This window comes from Microtus oregoni, unplaced genomic scaffold, assembly GCF_018167655.1.
Source record: "Microtus oregoni isolate MIOR12 unplaced genomic scaffold, Mior012 000113F_000, whole genome shotgun sequence".
Taxonomy (NCBI): Eukaryota; Metazoa; Chordata; class Mammalia; order Rodentia; family Cricetidae; genus Microtus; species Microtus oregoni.
Window position 1 is genome coordinate 1,643,994 of NW_024544739.1, and position 23,634 is coordinate 1,667,627.

The 23,634-nt window shown below is 35.4% G+C and overlaps 1 protein-coding gene across 1 annotated transcript in view; it reads right to left on the minus strand.

The window, feature by feature from the left end:
* Positions 1-23,634, minus strand: part of LOC121443800 (probable ubiquitin carboxyl-terminal hydrolase FAF-X) — a 158,370-nt gene that overhangs the window by 125,610 nt on the left and 9,126 nt on the right. The window contains 8 exon segments of the mRNA XM_041645577.1: positions 1,121-1,273; positions 2,503-2,638; positions 2,966-3,217; positions 3,412-3,527; positions 15,433-15,651; positions 17,317-17,429; positions 20,076-20,155; positions 21,241-21,386. Coding sequence (XP_041501511.1) covers positions 1,121-1,273; positions 2,503-2,638; positions 2,966-3,217; positions 3,412-3,527; positions 15,433-15,651; positions 17,317-17,429; positions 20,076-20,155; positions 21,241-21,386 — 1,215 coding nt within the window.

A 23,634-nucleotide genomic window follows, 5' to 3' on the forward strand; every position in this document is an offset into this window, starting at 1 on the left:
AAGGGAGCCACCTTAGGGTTGGCAAGAGACTTGAACCTAGAGTGGCTCCCAGGAGCCCAAGGCGAGGTCCCCAGTTAGTTTCTTGGGCAGCTGAGGATAGGGAACCTGAAATGACCCTAGCCTATAGCAATACTGACGAATATCTTGCATATCATCATAGAACCTTCATCTGGAGATGGATGGAGATAGAGATAGAGACCCACACTGGAGCACTGGACTGAGCTCCCAAGGTCCCAATGAAAAGCAGAAGGAGGGAGAACATGAGTAAAGAAGTCGGGACCACGAGGGTTGCACCCACCCACTGAGACAGTGGAGCTGATCTATTGTGAGCTCACCAAGTCCAGCTGGACTGTGACTGAAAAAGCATGGGATAAAACCGGACTCTCTGAGCATGGCGAACAATGAGGGCTGATGAGACGCAAAGGACAATGGCATGAAGTTTTGAACCTATGTAATGTGCTGGCTTTGTGGGAGCCTAGCCAGTTTGGATGTTCACCTTCCTAGATATGGACAGAGGGGGGAGGACCTAGGACTTACCACAGGGAAGGGAACCCTGACTGCTCTTTGGACTGGAGAGGGAGGGGGAGAGGAGTGGGATGAGGGGGAGGATGGAAGGAAGGAGAGAAGGGTGGGAGGAGGGGGAGGGAAATGGGAGGCTGGGAGGAGGTGGAAACTTTTTTTCCTTCCTTTTCTCAATAATAAAAAAATGAAAAAAAATTACACAGTATTTTCTAGCAAAATAAGGTAACTTATTATTAAAAGTTCCAATCTAACATAGCAATCATAGGTTTTTGGAACTGATACAGTAATAAATTTTTTTCCAAATTTTTCACACTTCCTTCTTCAAAGACTATAAGAAAAACTTCTTCCAATTACTAAATTCTTTATACTTTTTCCACCATTATTCCTTCCAAAATTGCTTCAATAGATGGTTTTGTAATATAAAATCATCTATATCTTTACTACATAAATATATGGATATCTTTTAAAAAAAGAATTCCTGACCAGATATCTAAATAAAATAGCTTACTGAAATTGTAGTAATAAAAATCTGTTACTCAAGTCACTAGATAAACCTGTAATTTTATTAAATTTTTACTATCTTAAGAAAATTTCTTACCTCTGCTGCCCAGATATTATTAAGATCCTGTAAAGTAAGAGCCTTTTCTTTAATGACAAAACGCAGAATCTTCTCTAGCTTTTCCACATACTGTAGCTGATGAAGACTATCTTGTAAGAGTATGGATAAGATATTATTTTGTTGTATCCACTCCTAAATTTAAAACAGCACAAATATTGTTTAACTGTAGAAAATAAAAATATTCCAAAAACCAAAATAAAATTTTTCACTTATACAGATGACACAAGTGAAATCAATCTTTAATGCAGTTACTAAATATTAAAATAAGTAATTTTATAGAATTAAATTCTGCATGTAAAATGTACCCATTAAGATAACACAATTGCTGCCTTAATGGGTAATTACAAACTGCATGTAATTTAATTCTGAAATAAAGAGAAATTCCTCATCTATGAGCAGCAGTATCACATATTTTAGTTATAATGTATGAGCATAATGACTTTTATATTTCCAGTATGTTTTAGAACATTCTCTTGTAAAATGTATTCAAATACCTCATAAATGTCACATTAATTTATAACAAAAAATGCTTCCTCTTTTGCATTGTTGAGAGATGCTAATTTAATTTATGGATATAAACATAAAATCTGAGCTTAAATAAATCCTTAGTCAAAGTCTTTGTCTTAGGTATATACTATTTTCACAACAGTTAAGAAAAAAAAGCCCTCAAAGTTCTGAGTCAATCTGGTAATTAAGACTCTTGTAAGACAATGATTATTCTTCACAAATATGTATAAACAGTACTCATATTAAATTATAATTCAAGTTTTTATAACTGCTATTCACTTCAAATTAAAATGTTTTAAGTGATTCCATAGAATACTCATTCACTAGATTCCAGAAGTTTTCTCTTTAATTTAAACAAGTCACCTATATTCAGTACACATTCACAAAAGATACAGTAAGTTACTTAACGTTCTTACCAATCCATTGTTTATCAACTTAAAAAGTTCAGCAGTTTTAATTTTAAGAGTTTACTTATTTGTGTATACAGTGTGTTTTTATCATATGTTAGTGAACCATGTGTATATTATGTTTGAAGCATTCCCTGGTTGTCTAAAAGAGGGTGTGTGATTCCCTCAAATTAGAATTAGAGATATTTGCGGCAACTGGAAACCAATGGCTCTGGAAGCACAACAAATGTGCTCGAAGCCATTAAGTCATCTCTCCAGGCCTTATTATTTTTTTGTTTTGTGGTAGAAGTAATAAACACTGGGAGTTTGCTGCCAAGTTTGGTCATTAGATCCCAGATTGACAGGCAGAAAACTGAGTCTCATAAACTGTCCTCAGAAATTCCAGCCCTATACACAAAAAAATAAAGAGGCAAGTATGTTTCGATTATATAAAAAAATGGAGCTTACTGCCATTTGTTCAGCGGTTAGCCATTCTTCCTCAGAATTACCATGTTGATGTGTATAATATGATACACTTGACAGCATCTTGTTAATTTCATTCAGTGCATTCATCTTTCCATTAAAAGAAGAAATCTGTAGCAATCTATAAAAATTGTAATCAATAATAATTTTTCATGATCCATAGGAATAGCAAAGGGCTAGTGCCACATGCATAACACAAAAGCAACTCTAAAGACTTAAGTGGGAGTATCACAAAATGAAAGCCAGGGTTACACAGTGAATTCATAGCCAGCATAGACTGTTACAACCCCAAAACAAACAATAAAAACCCAAATCCAAACAAACCATTTTTTTTTCAAATTGGTAAAATGGCTGCCTATCATACAGGATCCTAAATTCAATATGCAATCACCGAATAGGCAACAACATAAATAACAGTAACAGTAACTATAGGTAAAAAGTATCTCACCTGAGTATCATTTTTAACCTAAGAATGTCTAAATTTCTAATAGTTTCTTCTTGTCCTGGAATTCTTGAGGCTAAACTCTTTAGAGATTTAATAATCATTGAAATGGCATCATTTTTCACTTCACTCTTTGCTTCTCGTTTCAGTTCTTCATTAGTTATTTTTTGTAATAATTGTGGAACTACCTCAATAACTGGGATGAAGTACTTTCTTAAAGTGTGTTGAGTGAGAAACTCATAGCACTGTCCAAAAGGCCTGAAAAGAGGGAACACAAAACTTTAATATCCAATTTTTCTTCTACCGTCTAGTTTTCAAATTAGTTTCAATACGTACAAGCAAATCATGCTAAATTCAGAAAAAAAAACATTTAAGAATTAAAACTCAATTATTTCCAAGTAAATAAGAGCAACTTGTATATTATGCTGAAAATATCTTAAAATATAACTTACTTAATTAGAGCTGAAATTGTTTGAATTGTTAATGCTGATCCAGTAATGAAACGATCATGCAAAATCTGGAAACCATCTAATGTGCCAAATGTGTTAATAAGATCCACTAACCAACCCTGTAAGTGAATGATAAGCATTAAATTACTTCTTTAAGAAATTACTACCTAAAATTTATGTTTTAAAACAGACAATATATAATTATAAGCCAAACTCTGTTATAAAATCACACATATATGATTTACTTGTTTAGGAAGACCCTTTAAGAGTGACTGTTTCTTTTTATATTTTTGCTCAGAAAGAGTTAACTTTTTAAATTGCATATATATTACGAGCAAAATATTGGGCTTTGATCAGCTAACATTTTCTACATTTAAGAAGTAAGTTTTAGCTGGTCGGTGGTGGCACATGCCTTTAACCTAAGCACTCGGGAAGAAGAGGTAGACAGATAGATCTCTGTGAGTTTGAGACCAGCCTGGTCTACAAGAGCTAATTCCAGGCTCCAAAGTTACAGAGAAACTCTGTCTCAAAAAACAAACAAACAGTTCCTGCTTCTACACTGAAGAGATATACCCAGAGAGTCAATCACAGCAAAGGCTGGACCAAGAGACCAGGCCTCTCCTGGCTCCATTTGAAGGAAGAGATGGGAAGGCGCCAATACAAGAACTCCTCCAACAACCTGAAAGGCAACATGACACCACCAGAAACCAGGGATCCCGAAATAAGAAGAATTGTACACCCTATTCCTGAAGAAATAGAAGAAATCGACTCAAAAGTGAACTATATGAAAATAATAGAGGACCTTAAACAGGAGGTGAAAACTGCCATAAACAATTAGAGATTACAAACAAAAAGGTAGAGGAAATGAATAAAGCGCTCAAAGACACGCAAGAAAACCAAGAGAAACAAGAAAAAGCAATCAAACAGGTTAGGAAAGCGGTTCAAGACATGAAGAATGAAATGGAAGCAATGAAGAAAGCACAAACCGAGGGAAGAATGGAGATGGAAAATCTGGGTAAACGAACAGGAACGACAGAGACAAGTACTAACAACAGATTACAAGAGATAGAAGAGAGAATATCAGACACTGAAGACACCATAGAGAAAATAAACACACTGATCAAAGAAAACAGCAAAACCAACAAATTCTCATCACAAAACATTCAGGAAATTTGGGACACAATAAAAAGACCAAACCTAAGAATAATTGGAGTAGAAGAACGAGAAGAAGTGCAGCTCAACGGTACAGAAAATATACTTAATAAAATTATAGAAGAAAACTTTCCCAACCTGAAGAAAGAGGTACCTGTGAAGGTTCAAGAAGCATACAGAACACCAAATAGGCTGGATCAAAAAAAAAAAACATCCCGCCGGGCGATGGTGGCGCACGCCTTTAATCCCAGCACTCGGGAGGCAGAGGCAGGCGGATCTCTGTGAGTTCGAGACCAGCCTGGTCTACAGAGCGAGTTCCAGGACAGGCTCCAAAGCCACAGAGAAACCCTGTCTCAAAAAAAAAAAATCCCCTCGCCATATAATAATCAAAACACAAAATATACAGAATAAAGAAAGAATATTAAGAGCCACAAAGGAAAAAGGCCAAGTTACTTATAAAGGTAAACCTATCAGACTTACACCTGACTTCTCTATGGAAACCATGAAAGCCAGAAGGTCCTGGATAGATGTACTGCAAAAACTAAGAGATCATGGATGCAAGCCCAGACTACTATATCCAGCCAAGCTTTCGTTCACTATAAATGGAGAAAACAAAATTTTCCAGGATAAAAACAAATTTAAACAATACGTAGCCACAAATCCAGCCTTACAGAAAATTATAGAAGGAAAATCACTAACCAAGGAGTCCAACAATGCCCACAATAACTCAGTCATCTAGAGACCTTTCACCAGCGCAAATCAAAGAAGGGAAACACACAAACCCTACTACTAAAAAAGTGACCGGAGTTAACAACCACTGGTCATTAATATCACTTAATGTCAATGGGCTCAACTAACCTATAAAAAGGCACAGGCTAAGGGATTGGATACGAAAACAGGATCCAACATTCTGCTGTCTACAAGAAACACACCTCAACCAGAAAGACAGGCACCTACTCAGAGTAAAGGGCTGGGAAAAGGCTTATCAAGCAAATGGACCTAAGAAACAAGCAGGTGTGGCCATACTAATTTCTAACAAAGTTGACTTCAAACTTAAATCAATCAGAAGAGATGGAGAGGGGCATTTTATACTCATAACAGGAACAATTCATCAGGATAAAGTCTCAATCCTGAAAATCTACGCCCCTAATATAAAAGCGCCCACGTATGTAAAAGAAACATTACTAAAACTCAAGGCAGCCATCAAACCACACACACTAATAGTAAGAGACTTCAACACTCCTCTCTCACCAATGGACAGGTCAATCAAACAGAAACCTAACAGAGAAATTAGAGAATTAATGGAGGTAATGAAGCAAATGGACTTAACAGACATCTATAGATTATTCCACCCAAAGAGGAAAGAATATACCTTCTTCTCTGCAGCTCATGGAACCTTCTCAAAAATTGACCACATACTTGGTAACAAAGATAACTTACACAGTTACAAAAAAATATTAGTAACCACCTGTGTCTTATCAGATCACCATGGATTAAAGTTAGAATTCAACAACAATGCTACCCCTTGAAAGCCTACAAACTCATGGAAACTGAACAGTCAACTACTGAACCATACCTGGATTATGGAAGAAATTAAGAAAGAAATTAAAGTCTTCCTTGAATTCAATGAAAATAAAGAAACAACATACTCGAACTTATGGGACACTATGAAAGCAGTCCTAAGAGGAAAGTTCATAGCACTAAGTGCCCACTTAAAGAAAACAGAGAAAGCTCATATTGAAGACCTAACAGCCCACCTGGAAGCTCTAGAAAATAAAGAAGCAGACTCACCGAGGAGGAGTAGAAGATTGGAAATAATCAAACTGAGGGCTGAAATCAACAAAATAGAAACACAGAAAACAATCCAAAGAATCAATGAAACAAAAAGCTGGTTCCCGGAGGAAATCAACAAGATTGATAAACCCCTATCCAAACTAATCAAACGGCAGAGAGAGAATACGCAAATTAATAAGATCAGAAATGAAAAGGGGGACATAACCACAGACACAGAGGAAATTCAGAGAATCATCAGATCTTATTACAAAAGCCTGTATAACACAAAACTGAAAAATGTAAAATAAATGGACACTTTTTTAGATAAATACCATATACCAAAGTTACACCCGGACCAGGTGAACAATCTAAACAGACCTGTTGGTCGCGAAGAATTAGAAGCTGTTATCAAAAACCTCCCTACCAAAAAAAGCCCAGGACCAGATGGTTTCAATGAGGAATTCTACCAGAACTTCAAGAAGAGCTAATACCTATACTCCTTAATGTATTCCACAATATAGAAACAGAAGGGTCATTACCTAATTCCTTTTATGAAGCTACAGTTACTCTGATACCAAAACCACACAAAGACTCAACCAGGAAAGAGAATTACAGGCCAATCTCACTCATGAACATCGACGCAAAAATCCTCAACAAAATACTGCCAATCCGAATCCAAGAACACATCCGAAATATTATCCATTATGATCAAGTAGGCTTCATTCCTGAGATGCAGGGCTGGTTCAACATACGAAAATCTATCAATGTAATCCAGCATATAAATAAACTGAAAGAAAATAAGCATATGATCATCTCATTAGATGCTGAAAAAGCATTCGACAAAATTCAACATCCATTTATGTTAAAAGTCTTGGAGAGATTAGGGATACAAGGGTCATACCTAAATATAATAAAAGCTATATACAGCAAGCCGACAGCTAACATCAAATTAAACGGAGAGAAACTCAAAGCCATCCCGCTTAACTCAGGAACACAACAAGGCTGTCCACTCTCGCCATACCTCTTCAATATAGTACTTGAAGTTCTAGCAATAGCAATAAGACATCATAATGGGATCAAGGGGATTCGAATTGGAAAGGAAGAAGTTAAACTTTCATGATTCGCAGATGATATGATAGTTTACATAAGCGACCCCCAAAACTCCACCAAAGAACTTTTACAGCTGATAAACACCTTTAGTAATGTGGCAGGATACAAAATCAACTCCAAAAAATCAGTCGCCCTCTTATACACAAAGGAAAGGGTAGGGAAGCAGAGAGGAAAATCAGAGAAGCTTCACCATTCACGATAGCCACAAACAGCATAAAATATCTTGGGGTAAATCTAATTAAGGAAGTGAAAGATCTATTTGACAAGAACTTTAAGGCATTGAAGAAAGAAATTGAAGAGGATACCAAAAAATGGATGGATCTACCTTGCTCTTGGATTGGGAGGATCAACATAGAAAAAATGGCAATTCTACCTAAGGCAATTTATAGATTCAATGCAATCCCCATCAAGATCCCATCAAAATTCTTCACAGATCTGGAGAGGACAATAATCAACTTTATATGGAAAAACAAAAAACCCAGGATAGCCAAAACAATCCTATACAATAAAGGATCTTCTGGAGGCATTACCATCCCTGACTTGAAACTCTATTACAGAGCTACAGTAATGAAAACAGTGTGGTACTGGCATAAAAACAGAGAAGACGACCAATGGAATCGTATAGAAGACCCGGATTTTAACCCACAAACCTATGAACACCTCATTTTTGATAAAGGAGCCAAAAGTATACAATGGAAGAAAGAAAGCATCTTCAACAAATGGTGCTGGCACAACTGGATGTCAACCTGTAGAAGAATGAAAATAGACCCACATCTTTCACCAGGCACAAAACTCAAGTCCAAATGGATTAAAGACCTCAATATCAGCCCGAACACACTGAACCTGATAGAAGAGAAAGTGGGAAACACCCTACAACAGATGGGCACAGGAGATCGCTTCCTATGTATAACCCCAGAAGCACAGACATTAAGGGCAACATTGAATAAATGGGACCTACTAAAACTGAGAATCTTCTGCAAAGCAAAGGACACTATCACTAAGACACAAAGGCAACCTCCTGACTGGGAGAAGATCTTTACCAACCCCGCAACTGACAAAGGTCTGATATCCAAAATATATAGAGAACTCAAGAAACTAGACTTTAAAATGCTAATTAACCCAATTAAAAAATGGGGCACTGATCTGAACATAGAATTCTCAAAAGAAGAAGTTCAAATGGCCAAAAGACACTTAAGGTCATGCTCAACCTCCTTAGCAATCAGGGAAATGCAAATCAAAACAACTTTGAGATATCATCTTACACCTGTCAGAATGGCTAAAGTCAAAAACACCAAGGATAACCTTTGCTGGAGAGGCTGTGGAGGAAGGGGTACCCTCATCCATTGCTGGTGGGAATGCAATCTTGTGCAACCACTATGGAAGTCAGTGTTTCGGTTTCTCAGGAAATTCGGGATCAACCTACCCCTGGACCCAGCAATACCACTCTTGGGAATATACCCAAGAGATGCCCTATCATATGACAAAAGCATTTGTTCAACTATGTTCATAGCAGTATTATTTGTAATAGCCAGGACATGGAAACAACCTAGATGCCCTTCAATGGAAGAATGGATGAAGAAAGTATGGAATATCTACACATTAGAGTACTATGCTGCGGTAAAAAACAATGACTTCTCGAATTTTGCATGCAAATGAATGGAAATAGAAAACACTATCCTGAGTGAGGTATCCCAGACCCGAAAAGATGAACATGGGATGTACTCACTCATAATTGGTTTCTAGCCATAAATAAGGGTCACGGAGTCTACAATAGGTGAATCTAAAGAAGCTACGTAAGAAGGGGAACCCAAGGAAAAACATATAGTTATCCTCTTGGCTAAGGGAAGTAGACAAAATTGCCAGGGAGAAAATAGGGATCTTGGTGGGGTGGGATGGGGGTAAGGCGAGATGGGGAGAGAAAAGTTAGAAGGGAAGGAGGTCGGGCCTTGGGAAAACAGGAGAATTGGGATAAAGGAAGGTTGGACACGGGAGCACGGAACCACAATTCTTAGTTAAGGGAGCCACTTTAGGGTTGGCAAGAGACCTGACCCTAGAGGGGCTCCCAGGTGCCCAAGCTGAGGTCCCCAATTAGTTCCTTGGGCAGTTGAGGATAGGGAACCTGAAATGACCCTATCCTAGAGCAATACTGACGAATACCTTGCATATCATCATAGAACCTTCATCTGGTGATGGATGGAGATAGAGACAGAGATGCACACTGGAGCACTGGATTGAGCTCCCAAGGTCCCAATGAGGAACAGAAGGAGGGAGAACATGAGCAAAGAATTCGGGACCACGAGGCGTGCATCCACCCACTGAGACAGTGGAGCTGATCTACGTGGAGCTCACCAAGGCCAGCTGGACTGTGACCGAAAAAGCATGGGATAAAACTGGACTCTCTGAGCATGGCGAACAATGGGGGCTGATGAGACACCAAGGACAATGGCAGGGGGTTTTGATCCTACTTAATGTGCTGGCTTTGTGGGAGCCTAGCCAGTTTGGATGTTCACCTTCCTAGATATGGACGGAGGAGGGAGGACCTAGGACTTAACACAGGGAAAGGAACCTGGACTGCTCTGTGGAGAGGGAGGGGGAGAGGAGTTGGGGGAGGGGAAAAGGGTGGGAGGAGGGGGAGAAGGGTGGGAGTAGGGGAAGGGAAATGGGAGGCTGGGAGGAGGTGGAAACTTGTTTTTTGTTTATGTTTTTTTTTCTTCTTTTCGCAATTAAAAAAAAGAAAAAAAATACAAAAAAAAAACAAAAAAAAAACTGGACTCTCTGAACATGAACATGGAGAACAATGAGGGGTGATGAGACGCAAAGGACAATGGCACGGGGGTTTGATCCTAGGTAATGTGATGTCTTTGTGGGAGCCTAGCCAGTTTGGATGTTCACCTTCCTAGATATGGACGGAGGTGGGAGGTCCTAGGTCTTACCACAGGACAGAAAACCCTGACTGCTCTTTGGACTGGAGAGGGAGAGGGAAAGGAGTGGGGGGAGGGGGAGAAAGGTGGGAGGAGGGGGCGTAGGGTGGGAGGAGGGGGAGGGAAATGGGAGGCTGGGAGGAGGTGGAAACTTGTTTTTTTGTTTTTTTTTCTCCTTTTCTCAATAAAAAAAATAAATTAAAACAAACAAACAAACAAACAAAAAAAGAAACAACAACAACAAAAAGGTGAATTTTAAAATTAAAAAATTGGAAAAATAAACATGTTTAATTAAAAAGGCCTGTGAGTCTTTTGTTCTAAAAATCAATTTTAAGAGAAAATAGAAATAGTAATGGAGAGAGAATAATGAACCTGCAGGGGAAATATTTTCTGAATTTATATAGAAAAGGGACTCCAAAAAATGTTCAGTCTGCAAAATGCTTGCCAGGCCAGACTGATGTAAAAAACATAAGTGTGGCTGCAAGTGACTGTACTCCCAGCAATGATGATGCAGACGGGAGGATGCCCAGGACTTGATGGTCACCTTGTCATGTCTATCACTGACCTCCAGGTTCATGGAACGCTCCTAAGTCAAAAGTTAAAATGAAGTGCAATTGAGAAGGATACCTAACACTGACCTGTAGTTGTGCGGGACCCAATTCCAGTTAAATATCACCCTCCCATACACAAATACACACCAAAACAAAACAAAAAGTACAACATTAAACAATGCTACAGAAAAGTCAAATTCTTGAAAAATAAATCAGTATAAGCTATTGCTAATTTTAAGAGATGAGAAACTAAATAAAGACTAAAACTACTAGGTTTATGGTTGTTTCCACTTTTGTTTATAAATTCCTAATGTTATCTGAAAGTAAAATGAATTCAGTTTGTAAACTCTGTATGAGTTAGAACTTTATAAAAACCTTGAAAATTGGTTAAACATACAATAAATTAAACATAGTGCCAAAAAAACCCAGTTGAATCAAAAGGAGAAATAATTTTGTAGTAACCTGCCAGGAGGCTACCTGAGGTGCTAACTTTTATGTTAAATGGCTTAAGACAGAAGAGTAAAGATAAGTCAAGAGAAGAATGGTATGAAAACATACTGGAACTACAGAGCAGACAGACTACTAAGACAAATTACTTAATAAAGAATATAAAAGTGAGGTATTCAAGCAATCTGAGGTAGGATTTAAAAATTAAAAAATTTTAGCCGGGCGGTGGTAGTGCACGCCTTTAATCTCAGCACTCGGGAGGCAGAGGCAGGCGGATCTCTGTGAGTCCGAGGCCAGCCTGGTGTACAGAGCTAGTTCCAGGACAGACTCCAAAACCACAGAGAAACCCTGTCTCGAAAAACAAAAAAAAACAAAAAAAAATTAAAAAATTTTAAAGCAGCTATGCACATAGAAAAGAATATATATGGTGGGTCATCTCTTCAGGCTTTAAGTCCATGTCCATACATTAAAAGTATTCCTTTTCTTGCCCAAGTTCAAAAATACTATAAAATGTGAAATTTCAACAAATGTTAAGATTGTGGAAAGAAAACCAGACAATCAGACAGACCTATTTGAAAAGTATTAATATCAGGTATTCTTAAGAGCTATAAGAAATACTGACGAAAACCTGAAGGTAACTAGAAAAAAATATAAGCAAATTGAGTACACCAGTGAGGACAAAAAAAATTAAAAAACCTATCATTATAGATAAAAATATAACACATTCAACAGTAAGTCTGAACAAGGCAGATTTAACTACTAGAAATTTAATACGCGTAATTTTAACTCCTAAAGTCAGATAAGAAAAAGCTGTATTGATCCCAAAGGATTTATAAATCACCACCCATGGACAAAAATACAGAACATAAAGTTCAAAAAAGGCAAAGATGGAGTTTATTTGAATGCTATACAAAAGATCTTCCCAATTTTGAGAACAGAAATATATACATTTAAGAAGTCATAAAAATCTAAGAGGACACAAGCAAGAACTCATACGCATTACTGTGAAATCATGACCAAGAAACAGAAAGTAGATTTGGTGGTTGGAATAAGATGATCCCCACAGACACATACATCTAAATATTTGGTCCTACTGGGTGAACTGTTTATGAAAGGTTGTTAGTATGGCCTTGTTGAAGAAGGTGTGACCTTGCTGGGGGTGTGTCACTGGCTTTGATGTTTCAAGACATCAAGCAAAGTGTCTCACTCTGTGTATAACTTACAGATCAGATGTGTGAGCTTTTAGCTGTTGATTCAGTCTGCCTGCTCCCACACTCCCCACCACAATGGTCATGGACTAGATCTCTGAAACTATAAGAAAGCCTCTAATTAAATGCTTTCTTTCATAGCTGCCATGGTCTTGGTGTCATTTTACAGCAATAAAAAAGTAACTAAGATACCAGAAAAGAACCTTAAGAAAGATGCATATCCATATAAACTCAGAATCATCATTAGGAACCCTGCAAATCAGGATTAATTACATATTTGAAAGTTTTAGAGAAAGGAGAATGAAACAAACCAATCTGAAAGACAAATTTAAAATAAACCTGTATGGTATTTTTTCAAGATATAATTTCCCCACATTTTATTTTGGGCCTCTATATTCTACTCTAAACTTCCAAAACCTATACCAACACAGTAAAAATATTATAGCAGACAAAATATGTACCAAAATGCAGAGCTACCAACTGTAAGAAACAAATATTCACAAACTGAATTGAGAACTGGTCAGAACATTAAATACCATACTTTAATGATGGGTAACAGTCATACAAAAGTTCAGGAGAAGCCGGGCAGTGGTGGCACGCCTTTAATCCCAGGAGGCAGAGGCAGGAGGGTCTCTGAGTTCAAGGCCAGCCTGGTCTACAAGAGCTAGTTCCAGGACAGGAACCAAAAGCTACGGAGAAACCCTGTCTCGAAAAATAAAAAAAAAAAAAAAAAGTTCAGGAGAATCTACAAAACAAGCACACATTCCCCCACAAATTAACAGAAGATGCTTTCCCAAGAGCCGATGAAGCATTTATCAGCCTACACTACATCACAAGATAATATCCAAGACTAATATAACAGAATGTTTTTCAGAACATAATGCAATGAAACAAGAAATCAAAAGAAAAAAGCGTAATTATAAATAAAACAGAAATTAAATTATACATTAGAAACAATCTATCTCTCAAAGAGCAAAAAACAACTGAAATTAAGATAATTAAAACAAGTAAAAAATCAAACATAGGATGCAAAAAAGTTATTGTACGGGGAAGTCTAGAATTATGAGAAAAAGGGTTTCAAACCGGCAACTCAGCCACATCTTATTCTTTTCTTCTACAGTGCTAATGTTTTAACTCAACTTTGGGCATGCTAGAAAGGCACTGTACAAATAAATTACACCCCCCCCCAGGTCCACACTATGAACCAAAAGGAAAAACCAAACACAAAGTTGGAAGAAAATGGAACACATTTGAATGTATACAATGGAAATAAATGTAGAGAAGAATATGAAAAGCATCAAGAAAAATGGATAAAGCCAAGTCTGATTATAGGCATTACAAGTTCTACAGAAATAAAACAATTGTAGTACTTTAGTGTAATGAATTAGATAAACTGGATAAAAGAAGAATCTTCTAGAATTATCCAAACTAATCCTACACTAGAGAATATTATTGAATTAGTAATTAAGAACTCAATAGCTGGGTGTGTGTTGACAAAAGCCTGTGATCCCTCCACAGATTAAGTGAAAACAAGACAATATGAGATTCAGGGCCATAACTATTGATAGTCTATCAGTATGGGCTGGAAGAAACTCCAACAAAATGATCAAGGACCAAAGCGTATTCTTCCTGAGGGCAATCATATTTCAATATTTAACTACTAACCAATATGATGTATCACATTAACAGAATAAAACACCAGAAAACCAAAATAATCTGTTAATGCAAAAACCAGTAACAAGGAAAATCCAACCACCTAAGCACCCAACAATTATTTCAACATAACAATGGTCACACTAGAGAAGAATCAAAGTTAATGTAATACTCAATGTAGAAACAAAATGTTTTTAAGATTAGGAATGCCAATTTTTTTACATTTCATGGCCAAGATAATATTAATGTCTAAGTTTCAAATATTATACAAGAACAGATATACAGTTAAAAAAAACAAGGCACAAAATTTCCTACTTTTTAAAAGATGTACTCTATCACTTTATGTTCCCTCTTAGATTTTATTTCTGTGTATGTGTTCACATGATAAAACTGTATTATTCTTTGTATGCTTTTTTAAAAAATGGTTGGTTATTCTACATAGTTCAACTATATTTGAGACACCACAAACCCATTAAAAGTGACACTAAGACATAAAAAAATCTACAAATCTATTAATAAGTATTTTTAGTTCTTTAGATGAGAAAGTATTTTCTTGCTTAATGAACATGTTATAACATTTACTAGTATAAAGCACAACTTTCATTTCAAGTTAAGAATAAAATAATTATTACTTGATTCAATATTCACATTTTGATGAACACTAAGATTTACTTTTAGAGAATCAAATTCTAATAACTGCCTAATGGTAAGTGAAAATGGAAATTTAAATGTGAATTTTCAGCATCTATTAAAAAGTATTTTTTGTTTTTTAAGAACATATACACACAAACACACACATGCATGTACATGCGGACTTAAAGCACAAAGAAGACAACATACAGTCAATATTTGTCCTATAGTAGTTAAATTGTCTTACATCAGAGGAAACACAAAATTAATAAATACAAAGAATCATTTTTCCCTGAGAAAAAATATAAATTAATTTTCAGCAAGCATTCTTATCAATCAATTAGTTAGTGTGTTATATGTTTTCTTCAGGTTTTAGTTATAATGTTACCAGGAATTCCATGATTATGAACCAACAATACACATTAAATAAAAAAACTGCATAAAGCAAGGTTACATGTTTAGATTGGCTATTGTTATTTTAAGCAGTACATTTTATTTAAATGCAAGTTTGTAGCAGTATTTATATATAACAAATGCTAAAAATAGTTAATACTGGATCTTTAAAACAAACCAACATACTTTTGGTAAACGTAGGTCTGGAGAACAGGCAAAGAGTTCATCTTCAGGAAACTGAACACTTGAGGACACTGACTCACAAGGACGTGCACCATTACAGATATGAAATTTGCAATGAGGATTTAAGGCCATTGCTAGAAGTTCTAGAAACAGACAGCAGTCCTGAGACAACTTCGTCACACAAAGCTCCACTAGGCGATGGGTATTGTTAATAATACACCTCTGTTAAACAAGTAATAGTTAGGGAGACAATATGGTTTACATTAAGAACAGACTACAATTTCACATACAGAAAATTTCATTCTTGTTAATCATCTTTTCATTCATTTCTGCAGTAATTATGTGAAATTTCTTACACAGCACTACTGTGAACAAATTAACATTTTCATTATAGTAATATTCAATTCACTGTATAATTTTGTTTCAGAACCACCTGCAATCTTAGCACTTAGAAAATATAAACAGGAAGATTTTAGGCCAGTTCAACTGTATATTGAGCCCAGTGATATAAAAATTCTATGTCATATGAGAATATTAAAATAAAACCTAAAAAAGATTTCTAAAGATGTATCAGCAATGGATTGCTTATAACTAACTACACTGTGTACACAAAATAAATGCAACAGTATTTTCTCACCCTGGTATGTTGCAGTCTAGAAGCAAAAATCAAAAGTCTAAACATCCTTTATTCACTACAAACATTAAGTCTTAATTGATAACTCAAACATTACTTCCAAACTTTGCATTAACTGACAATTAAAAAGTAAATTCTGAAGTTTACAGCACATCTGCATAAACACACATATAGCCAGGCGATGGTGGCGCAGGCCTTGAATACCAACACTCGGGAGGCTGAGGCAGGCGTATCTCTGTGAGTTCGAGACCAGCCTGTTCTACAAAAGCTAGTTCCAGGACAGGCTCCAAAGCCACAGAGAAACCCTGTCTCGAAAAACCAAAACACACACACACATACACAGGCCCTGGCCATTTTTGAAAAATTTAAGTGACATTCTGCCCATAAAAAATATGTATGTTTCACAACTCATGGTTACTTGCAGTTCATAAATGACTGCCTTGTCATTCAGTAACTTGTTAAAAAGACTTCTATATTGTCATTAAAAGAAAACTGAGACGCAGGAAAAGATGGCTCAGCGGTTAAGAGCACTGCCTGCTTTCCCAAGGTACTGAGTTCAATTCCCAGCAACCACATGGTGGTTCACAATTATCACATAATGAGATTTTGTGGGAGGAGGGAAGGAGGTGGAAATTTTCAATAAAAAATAAATAAATTAAAAAAAGAAAAGAAAAATGAAATCTTATGATGGATCAATAGTAGTTTAAGTTATTTCTGTTCTAAGCTATAATCCATCTGAGAATACAAAATTATGTTTGACATTTTCAGTGTCAAAATTAAAGTTTGAACTTACAAAATATTTCAGTATTAATTTGTGACTTATATTTCAAAAAGAAAATTAAACTTTTATCTTCCAGGGTCAAGGTAAGTATAAGTTTCTTTGCTTGCTTCTACATGAAAACTGCTAAGTAATTTTATCATTATCAGTTAGTGTTTCAGCTATATTGAGACATTACTCCCCAATTTAGAAATATATTTTAAAAATAAACACAACTGTGGATAACTTAGAATCAATACTATCACACATCTGGTAAACTATATTGTTACAAGATACTTGAATTCCTAGAGGCAGATTTTATTTAAAACTGTACTTAAAACCCCACGCAAGATTTACCTAAAATAAAACTCCTCCTTCCAAATTATATCACACCTATTAATAAAGTTGATACTTTATTATTATTACCAATAATATTTTTCAAACAGACTCATAGAAATCATTATATAAAACCAAATCTCCCTCATACAAAACTCACATGAATTTCAAATTTCCATCCACTCAGTGCCTCATCCATAAGTATTTTGGTAAAAGATACAGTTAAAACATCTCGAAAAAAACGCTGACAAGCTTCACTTTTAGCATCAAGGCCTATGAAAAAGTATAATAAAACAGATAAAAACATTCCTATAGCCAAGTTTGTGACTACATATAACATACTGTTAGAAACTGGTGTGTTTTCTAATCCACATAGAATATTATATAGTGTTTGAGAGAATTAGCATTAATATAAAAACTCAGGATAGAATTCAGAAAAACTACATGAAAAACTCATCAAGGAATTGCAACAACTGAAAATGTCTCAGAACATCATGTAGCTTAACATTTTCTGATGTCAGTTAAACCTAAAACACTACTTAAAAAGAAAGGAATCTCTGCTTCACATGATGCCCCAAAATAAGGGAAAGCCCTATAAACTGAAAGTGAATCATTATCAAGCATAATTTAGAATTCTGGTTCAGCTTACACTGTACTGTAAAATGCCCTGTACGTATGTGACATCTTCTGAATTAAGAAGATCTCTCTACAGTTGCTAAAGAGATACGTCACCAGTTAAAAGAATGAATGTACTGTTTTTGGAAAAAACATTGTTTAAGTCCCAACACTTCCACCACAGATTCATAAAACACTAGTAACTTTAGATCCAGGGTATCCTATACCTTCTGGCCTTCATGGACTCCTCAAGTCATAGGCATATTTCCCCATAGAGACAGATATACATGTATAGATCTGATTGAAAAAATTGACACAAGGACCAAAGATATATAAATATGCCATCTCATTTCAAGGACTTGAAAAATGATCATTACATTAAGTTGGTTTATCGTTTGCCTTTGAAGACTTAAAAAGTAAAGAATATTATACAAATTCCTAATCAGTGGTAAGAATGCACAATACCTGACATGATAAAACAGAAAAAAAAAACCTGTCCATTCTAGGATCTAGGACATAATTCAGTTAGTAATGTCTTTAACTTATACGTCTAAGACCTAAGTTTGATTCCTAAGTTTATACAAAAATAACATGTAATCTCAGTGCTTGGAGAGGATAAAAAGATTCCTGGGGGGAAAAAGATTCCTGGAGCTCCCTAAACTACGTGACAAGTGCTAAGACTGACATTCCCAAATGTCAGGTCTTCTCTGTCCTCTCTACGTACAATCATACACACATGCTCACCTGTACATACAGACACAGATAAAAATTTAAACTACAGCTATGCTGCAAAAGTAAAAACTAGACTTTATTATTTCTTTTCCTGTGGTTGCTTCACGGCAAAAGACCCCATATTTCAAAATATCCATGTTCCTTTTGAAAAACAAAAGACCTCCTTTTCTTCATTAAAGAAAGCAAACATGTAAGAATATTTATTAGAAAATATACATGTAGTAGTAATGGAAAACCAATTTTCAAAAAATATCAGGGGCTTTCATTATCACATAATTTTATTTACTGGCATTCTAGTCAATAAAATAGCATGTTTGGGTAATTTTTGCTGAAATAATTTTATAAATAAATGTCTCAATGCCTTAAATCTAAATTTCACCAAAAATACAAGAAATTATATAGCTATCAAAAAGCAAAACTTTTAAATTGTAAATAATCCTTAATGTGTATTATAATTTAAAATGAATGTGAATTAAACTTTATTGCCTTCTTAGAAACATGTAAGTACACATAAAATCCTGCTTCAAATTTTACAAGTTCAGATTGCTTTTTATTTGTCATGTTAAATATTTTTCATGTTTTTTAAAATTCATTTTTTTTAAAATCCACTCCATATTCAATTCCTCTGGCCATTTTCCTACTGGCATTTTGAAATCCTATGGTCCAATGTTTAAATAGGCCTTAACCTCTATGTATCAACCTTAAGACTAATCTAATGTAATGTGAAAATGACTACAGATCAGCAGTTTTCTATCTCCGGGTCTCAACCCCTTTGGCAAACCTCCATCTCCAAAAAACTTGAAATTATGATCCTTAACCATAAAAAACTTATGGTTATAAAATAAGGACAAAAATATTTTATGATTGGAGCCACCACAATATGAAGAACTGTACTAAAGTGTTACAGATTAGACGGTTCAGAACCACTCTATAAAGTTTGCAACAGCCTCAGGCTCTCCAAAAATATGTGGACAAAAGTTTAATTTTCCATTTCATTTCCCTGACCAGGTCACTACAACTAAACATAAAAGTTTAGGTGAGATCAAAATACTTTCCTTCTTCATTATTTATAATTGTAAGGAGGGTGTAAGACATGTTTAGGTGAATAAATGTCACTAAGGCTGACACAGATTTCTAAACATATAGGATATCAATAAAACTAACCCCATTAATAAACATAATGAGTAACATGGAAAATACCTATTTTGTCAATACTAATTATAGTGGCTAGAGAACTAAGAGATGCTTCTGCTGTCACATGCAGAGCACCTAGCTTCTTAGTTCTTAGAGTAGAGATAATTCCTCTAAAGTTTTTCCTGACTCCTTATGAGTAGATAATTCCTCTAAAGTTTTTCCTGACTCCTTACTCTCAGTGAATGAATGCCTATATATATATATATATATATATATATATATATATATACTCTTAGCCTTACCAGGAAGTTTATTGATATTGACTGAAAATCACAAATATTTAACTTTGTAATAGAAAAAAATCAAAACCTTCAAAAATATTATTTACATATATAAAAAGCATATACTATGAAAAGAATGGGAACATGTGAAACTCACCTTTTTTACTAAGATCAATAGAAGCTTCTAAAAGTACTTCTAATTCTCCCTTTGGCACAACAGGAACCACCCATTGAGGTCTAATAATTATTATAAAATAAGATTATTTTTCAGAACATTACTCAAACACTTTAAGTTATGTAGAGTGCTTTTAGTAGAATAAAGAGTGAAACAAACGACAAACAAAATCCTTTTAGATTTAAAAGAAAATCCTGCAAACATCTCCTTTCGTGGCATTAAAGATATACATTATAATCTATATAAACTTTTAAAGATAATATCAAATAACAAATAACTCATCATTCTTAACAAAAAACAAAACAAAATTCAATTGCTAATACCTGTAGTTAGAAAGGAAAGTGTTCTTTCAATTTTTTTTTTTTTTAAGGAAGAGGATGTTAAGAGAATGTGAGTCTTTTGGGTGCCCTTGCGTGCTATGTGCCATAAAAGCTACCAAGATTATCTGGAGCCTTTTGTCATAACAGTTTTTGATGATAATGTGATGATGGCATCTATCTCATTACTTGATTCAGGAATCAGGGATTTTTGAAGATGTAGCTACATACTTCATTTACCAACAATGGGTGAGTGGGCAAGCCTGACAACTTACTTAGAAGGTTCTATAGAGGGACACGTTGCAGCAGAACTTTACTTCATTAGAGCAAGAAAAAGAGGTATATTCTGTCAATCAAAGGTGTTAAGAACCAGGGGTTTGGAAAGCAGGGAACTTCTCAAAACTAAGAAAATATGCTCAACAACTTAAAAGAATATGTGGAATGAAATCAAGTTGGCTGTGTTAGACAAACAAAAAGGAAGTTTAACTCCTGACCTTTAAATATCAGTTTGACAGATTTATTAGACATGTTAAATAGCAAATGTAGCTTCTTCTTTCTGTAGTTATGCATATTTTCTAGTAACCTAATGTATCAATAAATGTACTAACAGAGCACAATTAGCAACAAAACTAAAAAAGAGAGTATTATGGGTAGAACAGAGTGTGCACAAAGGGAAAACCACAGAAAAGGAATAAAAAAATCTCCTAAATTAGTATTATCCACTGACCCTCCCCTTTCCTCTTATTTAATACCAATTAATTTTTTGGTCAAAAGCAGTTTTTTCTTTCAAGTCATTACATCAGTATGCATACAGATAAAAATAAATGCACCTGTTGACCAAATCTTCCAACTTTGCCAGGTCAGCATGGGGAAATGAAAGATCTTCATCTTCATGCTGTGGTGGAGCATCACCTTGACCTTGTTCATCTGGAAGAGTCACTGGAGAATTCTCATTGGAAGAGTCAGATGATGAGATCTTAATTAAAAGTTAAAAAATCCCAGACTTAACTATTTATAAACACATGTACAGGACTTAGCAATTCACATATCAATATATATCTAGGATAGGCTTACTTATTATCTGATATATATTATCTCTGTATTTAATTAAACTGGGGTAGTACTACTGATCTCTGCCCCTTTCCATCATCATGAATGCTATTTCCCACAAGATTAAAAATAATAATTATTATATAGCACTGTATTAATTAAGCTAACTTAGAGAACACTTTTTAAAATGATTACTACTAGTATAAATAGTTGTAGTTAACTTTATTCACAAAACTTTAAGACTTTAAAACGTTCATTTGTCACCACACACATACCATGACATAACTAATAACTAGAAACATGCTTTTGACAAAATATAAAACCCCTTCATGATGAAGGTCTTGGAGAGAGCAGGGAAACAAGGAACATACCTAAACATAATTAAGTCAATAATCAGCAAGCCAACAGCCAACATAAAACTACATGGAAAGAAACTCCCAGTGCTTCCATTGAAATCAGGAATAAGACAAGGTTGTCCACTCTCTCTATATATATTCAATATAGTTCTTATGGTCCTAGCTACAGCAATAAGACACCAAAGGGAGATCAAGGGGTTACAAATTAGAAGAGAAGAAGTCAAACTCTCACTGTTTGCTGATGATACGGAAGTTTATTTAAGTGATCCCAAAAATTCTATCAAGGAACTTCTACAACTTATAAATACTTTCAGCAATGTAGCAGGATACAAAATTAGCTTTAAAAATCAGTAGCCCTCTTTAACAAAGATGAAATAAGGCCTGTGGAAGAAATCAGAGAATCAACACTCTTCACAAATAGCCACAAATAGCATAAAATATGTTGAAATTACTCTAACCAAACAAGTGAAAGTCTTGTATGACAAGAACTTTAAATCTTTGAAGAAAGAAATTGAAAAGGACACCAGAAAGTAGAAAGATATCCCACACCTTGGGTAGGTAGAATTAACATAGTAAAAATGGCAATCTTACCAAAAGCAATCTACAGATTCAACACAATGCCCAGCAAAATTCTTCACAGATCTTGAGAGGACAATAATCAACTTTATATGGAAAAACAAAAGACCCAGGATAACCAAAACAATCCTGTACAATAAAAGAACTTCTAGAGACATCACAATCCCTGACTTCAAACTCTACTACAGAGCTACAGTACTGAAAACAGGCTGGTATAGGCATAAAAACACACAGGAAGACGAATGGAACCAAACAGAAGACCCAGATATCAATCTACACAACTTTGAACACCCGATCTTTTGATAAAGAAGCAAAAAATATCAAATGGAAAAAAAGAAAGCATATTTAACAAGTGGTGATGGCGTAACTGGATATCATCAACATGCAGAAGGATGAAAATAGACCAATATCTATCACCATGCACAAAACTCAAGTCCAAATGGATTAAAGACCTCAACATAAAGCCAGCCACACTGAACCTTACAGAAGAGAAAGTGGGAAGTACACTTGAATGCACTGGCACAGGGAACCACTTCCTAAATATAACACCAGCAGCACAGAAACTGAGAAAAACAATTAATAAATGGGACCTCCTGAACCGGAAAAGCTTCTTTAAAGCAAAGGACATGGTCAACAAGACAAAACGACAGCCTACAGAATGGGAAAAGATCTTCACTAACCCCATATCACACAGAGGACTGATCTGCAAAATATAGAAAGAACTCAAGAAATTGGACACCAAAAGATCACAAAATCCAATAAAAAAATGGAGTAGAGACCTAAACAGAGAACTCTCAACAGAGGACTCTAAAATGGCTGAAAGAAACTTAAGGAAATGTTCAACATCTGATGTAGGTGAGTCTTCTTTCTATGTGTTTCTTTCATTGGTTAATTATTTCGGGTAAAGCTAGCAGAGAGCCGGGCTGCAGCTAGTGGCTCTGATAACTACAAACATCCTTAGTCATCAGAGAAATGCAAATCAAAACAACTCTGAGATACCATCTTACACACGTAAAAATGGCCAAGATCAAAAACACTGATGACAACTTTTGCTGGAGAGGTGGTGGGGAAAAGGGAACAGTTCTGCATTGATGGTGGGAATGCAAGCTAGATGTCAGTGCAGCGATTTCTCAGAAAATTATGGAACAAACCTTCCTCAAGACCCAGTAATACCACTTTTGGGTATACACCCAAAGGATGCTCAATCTTGCCACAAGGGCATGTGCTCAACTATGTTAATAG